Source organism: Telopea speciosissima, chromosome 5 (genome assembly GCF_018873765.1).
Source record: "Telopea speciosissima isolate NSW1024214 ecotype Mountain lineage chromosome 5, Tspe_v1, whole genome shotgun sequence".
Classification (NCBI taxonomy): Eukaryota; Viridiplantae; Streptophyta; class Magnoliopsida; order Proteales; family Proteaceae; genus Telopea; species Telopea speciosissima.
In genome coordinates, this window is record NC_057920.1 from 69,516,020 (window position 1) to 69,531,604 (window position 15,585).

At 44.0% G+C, this 15,585-nt stretch overlaps 1 protein-coding gene and 1 pseudogene across 1 annotated transcript; one reads left to right on the forward strand and one right to left on the reverse strand.

Annotated features, from left to right (window-relative positions):
- Positions 1–3,461: 3,461 nt before the first annotated feature.
- Positions 3,462–3,956, reverse strand: LOC122663376 (ninja-family protein AFP2-like). The gene has a single exon (XM_043859053.1). The coding sequence runs from the start codon at positions 3,954–3,956 to the stop codon at positions 3,462–3,464; it is 495 nt and encodes a 164-aa protein (XP_043714988.1).
- Positions 3,957–6,305: 2,349 nt separating this feature from the next.
- Positions 6,306–7,392, forward strand: LOC122663377 (annotated as a pseudogene).
- The last annotated feature ends 8,193 nt before the right edge of the window (positions 7,393–15,585 follow it).

The following is a 15,585-nucleotide window of genomic DNA, read 5'->3' on the forward strand; positions in this document are numbered from 1 at the left end:
GTTGGATATTATTTGTTGTTCTTGGGGTGGGATAAATGGGGTTTTGATACACGAGTGAGGCATTCATTGTTAGTTCTGTCGGCTGGTTGCCGTCGTCTCTGAGAGGAGTTATATTAGAAAGAGAGAGAGGGGGGGAGGAGAGAGGATGGGTAACTACGGTTAGGTTAGGGTTGGATGGCTGAAAGTCATGACTCAAATCTGATCGTCGGATTTTATCTGTCATGTATCGACAATCTAAGGGGGAAATAGATAAAAACCTGAAAGGGGTATATTAGTCATTTGAGGGCAAACTTAACCAATACCGTAACACCTAACTAACAGAATGAGAACTCAATGGGTGCAACTGAATAATTTAAAAACACAGGGGGTCACTCTGTATTTATTACAAACCTTAGGGGGTGGTAATGTAATTTTTTCTTTTTTTAATTATCCATTTGGATGGTGAAGAAATAATAATATATAAATTCAAAATTCTAGAAGTAAAACTTACATGAGGTGGTTAAAAAAGGAAAAATCTTCCCCATGACACCGCCTTCTCACATGGATTTTTTATATTTTCTCATGTGGATTGTATCATTCCTTATGCCACCACTGGTGTGGCATGGGAGATTCTCCCCCACACTAATGTCACGGGGAACTTTGTAAAAACCAAAAACCTATACATTATATAGAAAACAAAATGATAAAATAAAAAGAGCAATCAAACCATCACAATACAAGAATATATTTGGTTCGACAATGTGCCTATATTCATAGGGATGTAAACGGATCGGATTCGGATCGGATACGGATCGGATGTGATCGGAGACGGATATTCCCTGGCCAAATACGGATACCTCTAAACGGATTCGGATGCGGATCGGATTCGGATTTTCGACCATCCGTTTATATATCTGCTTTGTGTAACCCGGACCTTCCTCCCCCTAGCGGATACAATTCTCTCTCAATCCATATCTCTTAGATCATGATTCTTTTTTCATCATATTCTAGAACTTGTTTAATCTTCAAAAACCCTAAAAATCATTATTTATTTAATTTTTTATTATTAAGTATTCGGATTTTTTTTCGGACGGATTTTAATCGGAGTATTCGGATTATTTTCCGGATATCTCTAAACGAATACGGATGCCCCTAAACGAATACGGATGCGAATTCGGATTCGGATTTCGGTTATCCATTTACATCCCTATATATTCATGAAGAGATGAGAGTAGTTGCACTAGCACTGGAAAATGGATATAAGCTCTCTTCCTCATGCTTCTTTGTGTAATTTACAAAGATTTTCCCGTAACCACCCCCCCCCCCCATCACTAACAATTTAAAGGGAAATATCTACCCTCAACAATAATTTCTCATGTTGTACTATTTACCTCTCATGTGGTTTTTTTTTTTTTTTCTCTCCTATCATAACCTTATGGATCCCATGTGGATTATACTATACATAATGCTACCATTGGTGTGACGTGGGAGATTTCTCAATACTAGTAACGTGGGGAATCATTCCCTTTTAATAAAAGGAGGAGCATTCTCTATGAGAGAGTGTGGCCCATGTGTGCACACGGGGGCCAATGAGAGTGTGAGCTGAAGCATCATGGGAGTGGGATTTCCACCATTCATAGGTTGCGGGGCAGTCATTTGACCTCTCACTGTGTCTAGGCGTGGGCGGTACACTCCCCCACAGAAAACTATTCTACTTAGAAAAAAAAACTGACTCATAGGATCATTCCATCAATGATTGTAGATTCTCTACTTTATAGAGGACTTTAATTATATTTGATTACGAATTTGATTAAAATCATTTACCATAAATAAAAAAGATGAGATTATAATCCAAGTGTGGCCTAATTTATTTACAACGAGTATATTAAATTGCGCTTAAACTTAGATAATGTAAACTAGCCAGTCAAGGCCTTTCATTCTTCTTTTTTTTCGTATTTTTGTGTGTGTGTGGGTGGGTGGGGGGGTGTGGAGAGGGTTCCCTACACTGGTCGAGTGCAGTTTCAATCAAATAAGGGAACCCCTTTTAGAATTTGACTAAAGAGGAGGGGCATTTATGACATATCACTCTCTCGCATGAACATTGATATGTGAGGGGTGTGCAATTTCATTTTTGAACTGATGTTATGCTATTCTTTGCAAATCTTTTTTTCCTTTTTTCTTTGAATACATAATATCAACTTGGGTAAAAGATTTGTACAATGCCAGTTTATTTTCAAAATTGCATGCAACACTCCTCATAAGACTCAGATTATTGTACACCACCACCACCCCTGCAAAATGTCTCATATATCCCGTCTATTTTTAATATATTCCCATAATAACCCTCCTCCAAGGCATAAAACTGCACACTGTCCTTGTAGCAAACCCTCACCCCCATCAACTTTATTGCAAAAATGATGAGAATATGTACAAATCAAAGAGCTAGGCACCCTCCCTGCAAACTAAGGACACACTTTACTAGAGGAAACAGGGGCCATGATGACCATTGGAAGAGTAGAGGAGAGTGTTGTGGTGCGGCTTACGCCTTACGCCACAGTGAGAGGAGAGAGAGAATCAAGTAACTCAGGTTATCTTAGGTTGGGTGGGTGAATGCCATAACTCAAATCTGACTATCAGATTTAAAACTGCTAGGTGTCAGTTTTGTAAGGGATGGGGCTCCTCTGTAGCGCACATCCAACGGCCTACAGCGCATGGGCACGTAGCCCAACACCCCACCTATGTGTTGGTCTGCGTGCCCAAGCATGCAGGGCCATTGGATGGTGTGCTACATGCCATATCGCGCTACAGAGGACCCAATCCCTTTTGTAAGAGGAAACTTGAGAGGAATTGGGAGATGGGAACTTAAGAGGATTCCATCTGGCACTTCAGATTTTCATCCTCTCAAGTGCAGTGCATTGCTCAATATATCTTTAAAGGAATTTTTCTCCTCTCAGGTTCCCTGCCCGGTCAGGTGCGTAGGTTCCTCTCATAGGAGGGGCATAAATGACGACCTCACCCCACCCGGGCAGTGTGTTTGGGCAGGGGGTGAGGTCGTCATTTCCGCCCTTCCTATGAGAGGAACCTGTGCACCTGATCGGGCAGGGAACCTGAGAGGAGACCGATCTTTAAAGTGCATTAGACGATTGCCAATGTACTTAAGAGTATAAAAGTTCAATGCACAAATGTGCATCAACCGATGCACTGCACAGTGTACCACATTTGAGAAGATAAAAATTCATGACAGTTATGCTCACGATGTGAAGGTGCCGGCATTAAGAAGGAAAGATAGGGGAGGAAACAAAGACAAAGACTTTATCAAACAAAAAAAAAAAAAGGAAACAAAGACAAAGAAGAAACTAAGGATGTGGCTCTGCTCATAGTGTGTCGAAGTCAACAAAAAACTGATTAAATAAAGGGTGAGTGGTCGCGGTACGTACTTTGAAATAGATTTGCGGAACGTTCTTTTCTAGTGACCATTGATTTCACCAAACACAATCTGAGTCGTTGAACGTCTTCTCCCAGTTGAACCGAAAACCGGCTGTCTTCAGTTTTGAATTTGTTTCTGAGTTCCTTTGTTTTTTTGATCTCTTCCTCTTCACCTCCATCCTCCTCAGACACTGTAACTCCTTCCGTTTCCTCCGTTCTTCTTCTGTCTCAGTATGCAACGAACGGGTTCTGGGCAAAGGCGCAACAGGTGGTGGAGTAACATCATCATCTTCCCGCAAAAAAGTCGTTAACTCAGCGACCGAAGATGAACGTATGAGCTGCCTCTTCTCCTTGGGGTCTACCTCAAAGCAACCACCTAAAGAAAGCCCAAGATTCAGTTCGATTCCTTCACCATCTTCGGTTTCAGCCTCAATTTTGATCGACCGATTACTCACAGACGTGAATCTCTTCAACAGATCTATCGGGTACCCAGCCATTGGTAGAGAGAGATGCTCGATTTCACTGGGTTTACCTCTCATTGCTTCACCCATGGTTTTGAAACGAAGAAAGATAAAAACTATAAACACTTATTTTAATCCTTTCTCCACCTATATAGTGATTCTTTTATCAAATTCGAGAAACCCAGATGCGAAGTGTTGCGTGTGAAAACCTCCAGATTCTTGGTTCGCCCTGGATGAACCTGCAAAAACCAAGCAATGAGCGCAAGAGGGCCGGTGTGGCTCCGGCCTAGGACTCTCCGATGCTCAAGTCGGGTCTTCAACGCGACACAGAATGTGTAGTAAAAAGCAAGATGAGGAATAGTGCTCCATACCCGGGTATTTATAGAGTAAGGAGGAGATGAGACGGTTGGAAGAGTCCTAGTATGGTAGGAGTCCTTCTTTCGGAAGGTTCTCTCGCGTGGAGCGGAGTGGAGAGTTATTTTTGGTCGGACTCTTATTAAGGTAAGAGTCCATGTAGAGTGTGATTAGGTGTTCTTGGCTGGGATCGTGGCTCGGTCCTTATCCCATGATTCTCGGGATGTCTTGGCGTGGCCCGGAGATCCCCGGTGGGGTGCTATGAGAGCCTCAATGGAGGAGGGCTCGGCCTCGAGGTCGGCCGTGGGGTCGGCAATGGAGGTCGGCAGGGGAGAGGTCTCGGCCGCTGAGCTCGGCTGCAGAGTCTATGGTGACCCGTATAATCTCGGCTAATCAAATAAATGACATTTCGCTCCAGGCCGGCTTTGTCCCGGGTGACTTATCGGAGATGGGATTACGGCCCAATTTCTGCGCGGCCCAACTCGGTTCTCGGGCGAGGTCGGGTCGGCCACGTGGCTTGCTAACCTACGATAGGTGGGGTGTTTTATGCCTCATCAAGAAGCTCCAACACGAAATGTCATAACAACCAGAGAAAACTAGCATAATGAAGCCATCACGAGACACACAAAATAAATTTACAATATCCCCATGTTGGGATACAGAAGGTTTAGATTACTCTGAAATGACTCTCCCTCAGTAAAATCCCCTTCGCCTAATTCCAACTTATTTGTTAGAACCAGAGAAAAACACCACCGACGATGGAGGAGAAGCCATTAGAGAGAGATGGATCGAGGAGATGAGAATAAAACCTAGTCAGGGATTAATGGAATAAGAAGAAGAATCAAGAAAATTGTACTTGATGTGGGTTTCGATGATCTCCAGAAGAACTCGAGAGGTCGCAGCTCACAGTCGCAAGTTTCGCAACCTCTCGGTTTCTTCAATCAGGAGAGAGGCCAGGGACTGCAGGGAGAGAGATTTCCACCAGTTATCACGGTGACAGCAAGTCTAAACAAACTCATACATTTGTACGGTTTAGATTTTGCTTAGTGAAATCGACGGTATGAGAGAAGAACGTTCCCCAAGCTAATTCACAAGGCCGTACCGTGACCTTTTTGCCTTAAATAAATGCATGGAAAGAGGAAAAAAAAAAAACAAAAACAATTTGACCCTGACTTTTTTTTTTTTTTTGTTTGGTAGAAATTTGACCCTGACTCATCGCGCATATAGTGCCGTTGAAGAAAGTTTTTTGGTTTTTGCGACGGTATGAGAGAAGAACGTTCCCCAAACTACTGCACAAGGCCGTACCGTGACCTTTTTGCCTTAAATAAATGCAGGGAAAGAGGGAAAAAAAAAAACATAAACAGTTTGACCCTGACTTTTTTTTTGGGGTAGAAATTTGACCCTGACTCATCGCGCATATAGTGCCGTTGAAGAAAGGTTTTGGTTTTTTTGGTAATGACCGTTGAAAGAAAGTTAGAGAAGGAAAAAGAGGACGAAAAAGACATACAATTATTATTCAAATCATTGAAGAAGAATCCGAAAACTTGAAGAGTCAACACGCCATTGTTAGGGTCCAAGAATTGGAAGTTTTTTCTTCCCAAGGTGGGCCCACACTACAGTGGGCCAACACGCCACTTGTTAATCAATTACATCCCATATTAGTCGGTCACATTAATATTAGGAATTTAGAATCTTCTATGTATCGGGGGCATGAATTTAGGTTCTCTTTGTATATTTTTTATTTTTAATTTTTATTAATTTAACAAAAATTATTTGTAAAAATCATTTTTGATGAAAACATAAAAGTTGTTTGGTAATCACTACTCAGAATAGATTGTAGACAAAAATATATGTTTGGCATATGTACGTGCATAATAGTTTTTTGAAGTGGGTGGTGAAAAGATGCCACATTTACCCATCTTCTTTCCCAAAACATAAACCCAAAACCGAGTAGTTGGGTATCAATCTCTTTGGATTTTTCTTATTTTATTTTGGGATTTTGGGTTTAGATCACCCATCTATGTGCGATTTAATCCCCTAAGATCTAGATCCGAAAGGATTTTGCAAATCAAAATTAAATTAAAAATGTTCATTTCCACCCAAGATCTCATTTTTATTGTCAGCGACACTCTCAAGTTCCTCGACCAACAGAAACTCGACGGTTTTCCGGCAAATGCTGACCTCTCACGGTGCTTTCTTGTCGGCAACAGTGCCAGGGGAATCTGGCCCACCACGCCGCATGTAGAGCCGGAAAGGTTGAATTACGGCAGGTGAGGGTGATCGGGCAAATATCGATACAATCCTTCTTCGGCTGTGAGGTAATAAGGTCAAGAAGAGAATCTTCTTTAACATTGTTGAATCTGTTCTCCTCTTCCTCCAGCAATTCATAGTGAACCGTTGACGCTAACCAAACAAAGCTTTTTCTTTTTCTTTTTCTTTTTGGAGTTTCTTGTGTCTTGTTTTGGATTTTTCTCCATTTTTTCCTTCCATGCCCCAATAATTTTTTGGTTTGGGGATTGGAATTGTAACTTTGAAAGTTTGTTTCTGGGCGTTATTGCGCTGATTGTTGTAAAGTGTTGTAAAGATGTTTTGAGAATTCCAGGCCCTCTTTTCCCTCCACCTCTCTATCAGCCAAACAGGTCCGATCATGTTGATGGTTTCATTGATGACAGATCCTTTTTGAGAAAGGGAGGAGGTAATTAATAGATTCTAAACTAAATTCTGCGTTTTTGTTACACTTCTGAATTCTGATCCGTAGAGTTAATTATCGGGAGCAGTAGTAATTCTTGAGATCAGATTGAAGAAGATGCCCATCGTGTCGTTGGCTATGACAGATTGGCTGTGGAAGGGGTTCTTGCCTGAAGGAGAAAACAGAGACCATGAAGCTGTGAACGCGACGGGGCCGAGGGCGGTGGATATAAGTGGAATGGAGTATCCGGAGACAGTGGTGGTGGTGGGAGGATTTGATCCGTTGCAGGATAGGCAGAGAGAGTTCTATAAGTGGCTTAAGAGATCTGGGAAAGAAGTGAAGCCGATAGAGTATCCAAACGCAGTTCATGGGTTTTATTTGTTTCCTGAAATACCTGAATCTTCTCTGTTTATGAATGAGGTCAGGGATTTGTTTGTACTGCAGCAGCAGAAGAAGAAGAAGAGGAGGTTCATATCTAATTAAACAAGGAAATGACGTTCTTACCCTTCTATTTTGAGACCTATGAACACGTGCTCAATAAAGTCTCCGAATAAATGGTCAAAAGTGATTTTTGGTCAAAAACCATAAACGGCTTTTGATCTATATTTGTTTTTTGATTTTTTTCAATGTTTTTTAAATAGAAACAGGCTCCATAAACGATACCAAACGCAATCAAAAACGTTTTTTTAGGTAAAAATCAAAAATAAAAACTATACCAAAGATGGCCTTAGTCGATTGATGTCGGTCTTGGACACTTGAACACGTGCTCAATAAAGTCTCCGAATAAATGGTCAAAAGTGATTTTTGGTCAAAAACCACAAAGGGCTTTTGATCTATTTTTGTTTTTTGATTTTTTTCAATCTTTTTTAAATAGAAACAGGCTCCATAAACGATACCAAACGCAATCAAAAACGTTTTTTTAGGTAAAAATCAAAAATAAAAACTATACCAAAGATGGCCTTAGTCGATAGATGTCGGTTTTGGACTCTTGGTCGATATTAATATAATATCGATCTGTATTGATCCGTATCGATCCTGAATCGGGCAAACATTGAATATTTGCATTGATAATTAATTAGGTTGGCAAGATTTACAAAATCCATCAGATTAGAGAAGAACAGATTATATGGTTTTGTGGGTTGGACCATCGGAGAAGGTTAAGTGCTAATAGTTGTACGTTCCAAACTCAAATTCTTTCCAGTTTCCTTGCTAAGAAAAAGAATATGAGAGGGGAGATCATGGTTCTAGTGCATGGTATCGGATCGGATATCGGTCACTTGCAAAATCGATATAATACCGATACAGTATTGGAACGGATCAGTTGTATTGGACAAAATTACCCTTGAATCTTTTTTAAAAAATGGATTTTTTGACCATTTTACCCCTTGTTCGTACCGTGTCACCAATACAGTATTGGCACAGTATCGAGATCGACTACATACAAAATCGGTACATATTGCCCGGTGAGATTGATGGGGAGAGAGACCTTAGGATGTTGGTGGGCAGATGTCTTTGTATTCCGTTGATTGTATAAGTGTGTTGATTCCAAAGGGCCTTTAAGAGGCCATAGCGGCCAAAGACCCCAAGAAATTTTTTAAGGGCCATATGGGTATTTTGATAAATATCTTGTGTAGGGTTTTGTTATAAATTGTGGTGAGGTTTTTTTCTCTCTAATCAATCTAGAGAGATGTGAGGACAAACCGTTGTAATTAACTCTATTCTTATTGATAGTGAAGCAGATTTCATCTCACAGTAGACGTACGTAATCTTGCCTAACCACGTAAATCCTTATATGCATATGCATAGTATTTTTTTATTTATTTATTTATTTTATTTTGTGATTTCCATTCATTTCTTCATCGTTTTAGGTTCTCATTTGCCTACATAGATCCACCTTTTTCTTTTTTTTTTAACCCGAATATTCTTTGGGACCCAGGCTGGCCCCTAGGCTTTTATTAGAAACAAATAAACTGAAAGGAAACAAGAGGGGGGGACATACCCGCCTTACCCCTACCCCAAATCAAAAAAACTCTCACAAAGCAAACACAGCTGCTCCAAAGAGCCTTCACCCGACCCACCTGGACACATTAGCCTAGTGTCTAATAATCGGCAATCCCATCGCATCTTCGCGGACAATCTGTCTCAGCTCATAAGGCAGATTTACCTCCCCATAAAAAACTAAATTCCTCTCTCTTTCGTAGGCTAAACTCGCCAAGCAGTCTGCAGCTCTGTTTCCCTCACGATAGGTGAACGAAACCGTGGATCCCAGAGAGTTAACCAAATCCAATGCCTCTTGAAACCAGTACCAGCATTCCTAGCTACCATGAGTTCTCTTCGCAATGCTCACCACTGTTGTCATCGAGTCGGAACTGGCCTGAAACTCCGTAAAACCCAAGCTTTCACAGAGTTTCAATCCATCTCTTAGAGCTCTTAGCTCAACAATCATGTTCGTGCATTCGCCGTAGAACGTGGCAAAGGCAGCAACTACTCGACCTTCCATGTTTCTAATTACACCTCCACCCCCTCCCAACCCGGGATTGCCTTTACAAGCCCCGTCCACATTAAGTTTAATGGCCAAGGTGGGAGGGCTCCATGATATAGGGATTGGTGGTTTCAGCGCTTTGGGGCAATGCTTTAAACCAAAAAATTGGAGAGTAATATCTTCTTTGAACGAAGGGGACTTACCCAGTGATAAATTGAATGGCATTTCAGCAATCCACCTTCTTATAACCTTCACGATGCTGCTAGCAGTTCGCCCTTTCTCCCCATGTCTTCGGTTGTTTCGTTCCTTCCATAACTCCCAGACAATGATAGAGGGCAGCAAGCCTATGATCATACCATGTAAATTACTATCAGTCGCATGGTTGTGCCAATGTAATATACAACATCGAACATCTTGCAATGGAATTAGTTCCACATCACATAATTGTGAAAACAAATTCCAGACTCTGCTTGCCGTTCCACCTGCAACCAGCACATGAGATGTTGTTTCATTCCTTGGTTGACCACAACACTGACACTTCGATGCTAATGGCACCCCCATCCTCATGATCGCATCATCTGTGGGTACCCCTCCACACATAATCTGCCAGGAGAAAAATCCCACCTTGGATGGGAGTGTCCGGTTCCAAAACCATTTAGCAAATGGCTTGACACTTGAGCTTTGTCCTACTTCATTCCATATCGACTTAGTTGAGACTTTGCCATCTTCCAAAGGGGTCCAAATCAGGTAATCCTCCTTGTTAGAAAGAAAGAACATACGGTTCATTAAGCTATTGAACATCGAATCGGAGTCGATCATGTTGATGATCTCCATGTTCCACGTTCCACGTTCCACGTTCCTTCTCCAGTTAGCACTTCATTAACACGAACGGATAGGTATAGCTGCAGCGCCCCATCTACATAATCCATTAGCGCACCTCTCCCTAACCAATTGTCCAACCAGAATAACACTTCCCCTTTCCCCAATAGCCACTGCGACTTGGAAAGAATGAATTCCTTGTGGTGTATCGCCTTCCTCCAAGAAATGGAGCCGTTTACCTTAGAACCAGCTAGCGTAAGGTGTTCATTTTTAAGAAACTTCGCCTGGAAGAAAGTACACCACAGCGAATTTCCAGAAATGGCTCTCCATAGGCCCTTCAAACGCAGTGCACAAATCATGTCTTCTAATCATCGTAACCCCAGCCCGCCTTCAGCTATAGGCACACACACTTTGTTCCATCCCACCCAATGATGGCGCTTTCCCCATTCTGAGTTACCCCACAAAAAGTCGGCGCAGACTCCATTGAACCTCCTAATCACCGTTTTAGGGATATCCAAGGTGGAAAGAATGTGTATCGGCATAGAAGCCAATACATGTTTCAACAAAATTACCCTTCCTCCTACATATAAAAACTTTCTTTGCCAGCCTGCCACCCTCCTTCGCAATTTCGCTAGGACATCATCAAAGTAGCTTACCCGAAGCCGCCCCGTATAGAGGGGGGCGCCTAGGTAAGTGATCGGCAGCCTCTTTCTAGGAAACCCCGTTATCATTTCTACCATGCGACACCTATGAGTCGATGCCTTCTCACTCATGACAAAACAACTTTTGGACTTATTAATCATCTGACCAAAAGCATCTTCATACCTGTTTATAAAACCACAAATCTGCTTCAGAGAAGATTTAAGACCCCTAGAAAATATAATCGTTTCGTCTGCGAACAGACTGTGCGAGATGCCCGGGCAGCCCCTGGGGAGTCTGAAGTACTCCGCCCTACCCTCCACAAACAGCGACCTTAAACCACGACTCAGCACTTCCTCTGCAATAATAAAAAGGGCAAGTGACAAAGGGTCACCTTGGCGCACCCCCCTTGAAGATTTAAAAAAGTCTGATGGACCCCCATCCGTAACAACAGTGAACCAGCAATTTTCAACCGTCTTCTTTATCAAATTTATCCACGCCGTCGCAAAGCCAAATTTGTTTAACACCTTATACAAAAATGCCCACTTCAACCGATCATAAGCCTTTGCCATATCCAATTTCAGAATGACGTTGCCCCCCCGTGTCCTTCTGTTGAGATCTTGTGCCACCTCTTGCACCAAAGCAATGTTGTCATGGATAATTCTGCCTTGTGTGAACACTCCCTGTTCCTCGGAGATAATACCAAGAAGAATTGTGGAAAGCTTTGTTGAAACAACCTTGGCAATTATCTTGTACGAAAAATTGCACAAGCTAATCGGCCTAAAATTAGATATTGCTTCCAGGTTCTCTTTTTTGGGGATTAGGACCAAGTTGTCAGAAGTGTAACACCGTGGCAGGACTCCCCCCGTAAAAAATTCCTTGACCGCAGCCCAGACCTCATACCCGACAATGTCCCAACAAGCTGTGAAGAAATACCTTGTGAACCCATCCGGGCCTGGAGCACTATCTACAGAGAGACCAAAAACAGCCGCCTTAACCTCCTCCATCGATGGGGGCTCCATAAGAAACTCTTTCTCTGCCGAAGTCACTAGAGAAGGGATGTGTTGCAGCAGATCCTCGTCCTGTTGACAGTTTGACAGTTTGACAGTTTTGAGAAGCAAACATGTCAGTAAAAAATCTCACCGCCTCATCTGATATGTCCTTTAGATTGGAGAGCCAAATTCCCTGACCATTCTTAATTTTATCTACACCCCTCCGCATCCTGCGCATCTTGACCGTGGAGTGAAAAAAATTTGTGTTTCTGTCCCCCTCCCTGAGCCAACGGATCCTGGATTTTTGCCGCCAAAAGATTTCCTCTTGTAACAAAACATCACTGAGGGCTTTAGAGGCTTCCTCCAATTCGCTCCTAGTTGCCGGATTGGGGGAAGCTCGAGTTCTATTTCAGCCATACAAACCCTGTCCTCCGCCCTTCGGACATTCTGATGTATATCGCCAAAAACCATTTTATTCTAAACCCACAACTGCGAACGGAGCGCCTTTAGCTTGAAATATAAAGAGTGAAGGGGTGTTCCCGAAACCAGTGCCACCCAACTCTCTCTAACACAATCCATAATGCCAAGGTGTGAAAGCCACATCTGTTGGAATCTAAACGGATTGAAGTGCGGAGCCACCTGCTCCGCGCAGTCTAAGAGGATGGGGGCATGGTCTGAGCACACCCTGCTCAAATGCATTACTTTGCTCACCGCAAAATGATCTAACCAAAGTCCATTGAAGCGAAAACGATCTAGACGCGCCACCACCTTACCCCCGCCACTTTGGTTATTGGACCAAGTGAAGGAATTTCCCAGGAAGCCCCCATCTGCAAGACCTGCATCATTCACAAAGTTCCCAAATTCCTCAAGGGAAATAGAACATGCTGCTCTCCCCCCAGCCTTTTCCACCAGGTCTAGTATGGCATTGAAGTCACCTCCCACCGCCCAGGGAAGATTGGAATGGCGCACATCCTCCCAGAGATCTAGCCAGAGCTGCCTCCGCTCCATCGCAGTGCATGACGCATGCACAAACGTGAACATGCACTTCTGCGATCCCTGAATGGAACACTCCAACGACACAAACTGCACGTGCTCCTTCACCACCCTAACCTGTAAATTATTCCTCCAAAAAACCCAAATTCTCTCACCCTTGTCTACTCCATTAAAGCATACTGACTCCATCCCTATCCTCCTCATAAGCCGAGATGCCTTAGAAAATTGAATCTTTGGTTCTGCTAAGGCCACCAAATCCAGGTTCTCCATATCGACCAAGGCCTTCAATCGCCTCACCGTTGGCTTGTTCCCCACTCCCCTAATGTTCCAAAACAAGACGATCATTGTACACACGACGAGGGGGGGATTCGGTCTCATGGACCTAGTAACCACTCCTTGGTGCCCCGGGGGTGCCTGATTGGACGTGCCATTTTCATGCTGCTGGACTGGATTTTGTGGGGTATCCTTCGATCCCTGAGAACCCTTCTCCACCTGCGCGCAAGCCATGAACGCTCTGAAGCTTCTCTCAATGCCCTTACTGGCTTCCCTCAAGTCCTTCAACACTGTCGCTCGTTCTTGCACCACACCGGCGTTTCCAATCCCTGAATCATCCTTAGTGGCGGGGGGTCCCTTCCCCCTGTGAACCTGCTTGTTCGTACCATCAGACCTCAAAGGACCCTGCCTGGTCCACCCGCGAACATACGATTCCCCTGTGTAATATGGTTTCCTCAGCCCTTCTTGTTGGGATTGGCGTGACATATGGTTTTGGGAGATACGTGTGTGTGTGTATGGATGTGGGTAACATTGTCAATGTATGATAAATAGGGGATTGGGATCATGCATTAAAATATGTTAACATAATGAGAAGTCGCCACCTAGGGTTAGGGCCTAGGACCCATTAAGTGTAGCCCTACTCGTGGTGAGCGGAATCGGGCTACGTGACTTCATATGGTCCGACCAAAGGTTCGGGTAAGGGGTCAGGTTACGAGTGTGGGAAGGTGTTAGGCACCCACCTCGCCCGGCCGAAGCCGGTCTCTCTGTGTTAGATGCTACATAAGGACGAATGTTGTTTCTCTCTTATTACGGGGATGGGGGATAGTATGAACTACATTCAGATGCTATGAATTGAACTAAAGTATAATAAACTACATTATATATGTGAAAAATGCGGACTAAAACGGTAAAATATGAAAGGACTACATTGGATCAACAAAAATGCAATGATTATACCTGTATGGTTGTATGCCCCTGGCTCAGGGGAGATGGACAAATGGACCGACTGCTTCTTTCTTGGCAGAGTAACGGCTCTTTCGAGTGATTTGGAAAAGAGTAAACAGACAGAATAACGTCTGTAACAAGGGAGTTTCGATGGTTATCCATGCACAGACGGGATACCAAGGCTAAGGAGCCAAAGCGCTCTATACTCAGAGGGACAATCGAAGGATCTGTCCACCTCAAGAAAACTTCAAATACTCACACACTCATGAGAGAAGGAGGAGAAATGAGGGTGAAAAGGGAGACAAAAATACTAGGAATCACTTGGGGAGGGTCTCTCTACCCAAAGTTCCTTGGGAAATGTGGGAGGGGACCCTCCTATTTATAGGGAGGGACATTTTCTCTCTCCTGGCCGAAAAGTCCTCCACGGCGCCGTGGGGGGCTTTTCCACGGCGCCGTGGGTGACGTCAGCAGGCTGATGTCACACCCCCTCATGGCGCCGTGGAAATCCGGTACACCTCCCCACAGTGCCGTGGAAAGGTACCCACGGTGCCGTGGAAAGGTGTCCACGGCGCCGTGGGAAGAGTCCACGGCGCCGTGGGCGCGCAGTGCCATTTTTCCTTGTTTTTGGGCCTAAAATGGGCCATTTTGTGCTCAGCATGGTTCTTGGTCCTATGGGCCAGGTATCTTTGGGTCTGAAAAGAGGGGGGGTGCGTCGTCCATCGTCCATGTCCCGTTGTCATCATCGCCAATTAGGGGGTGACAAAAATCAGTGTCTACACCCTGCCTTCCTCCTCTGATCCCTGATCCCCTTTAGATACATATTCATTGCCTTCGAGACTGTGCACCGAACGTGTCCCTCGCCAAGGCCCTAATCTCTCTACCACGCGACCCGTGGGTCTCCACCGTTGCCCCACTTCTGCTAGAGACGTCCCCGTAGGGATCTCGCCGGTGCCATATCCACCGATCCTCCTTCCTCCCCTTGTGCGCAGGCCGATGGTGGCTCCTCTACAACCAGATCTTGTCGCCCCAGCCCCACGCTGTCCGCGATGCCCACTGGTGCCATTAGGGCTTGCAAACCTCCACCATCGTCACTGTTCCCACGTTCCCCCACACCCTGTTTGCATGTTTCTTCATGGGGACCAATAATCTGCTTCTTTCCAGCCTGCTCTTCCACCTGGACTTTGTGACAACACTCAACCACATGCCCTAATTTGCTGCATCCCATACAATATGAAGGCAACTTCTCAAAGACCACCCTCTGATAAAAACCCGAAGCACCGCAGCAGATCCAAATTCGCTCTGGCAACGTGGATCGCAGGTCCACTTCAACGCATGCCCTCTCCACGATAGTCCTTGAACAACCTGATGTTGCATCGTCTACCCTAAGCACCTTACCCGTCACTCCAGCCACCGAGAGAAAATAGTTCCCTTGATACAAACTCACCGTCTACATAGATCCACCTTTCAATGTCTTATTTGAAATAAAATAATAAGGAAAAAGTATCTCTCCTCCTTAAAACAAGGGGGAAAAGG

Bases quoted from the DNA above. Each gene is read 5' to 3' on its own strand.
- LOC122663376 (XM_043859053.1), bottom strand. From the start codon at position 3,956: ATGGGTGAAGCAATGAGAGGTAAACCCAGTGAAATCGAGCATCTCTCT.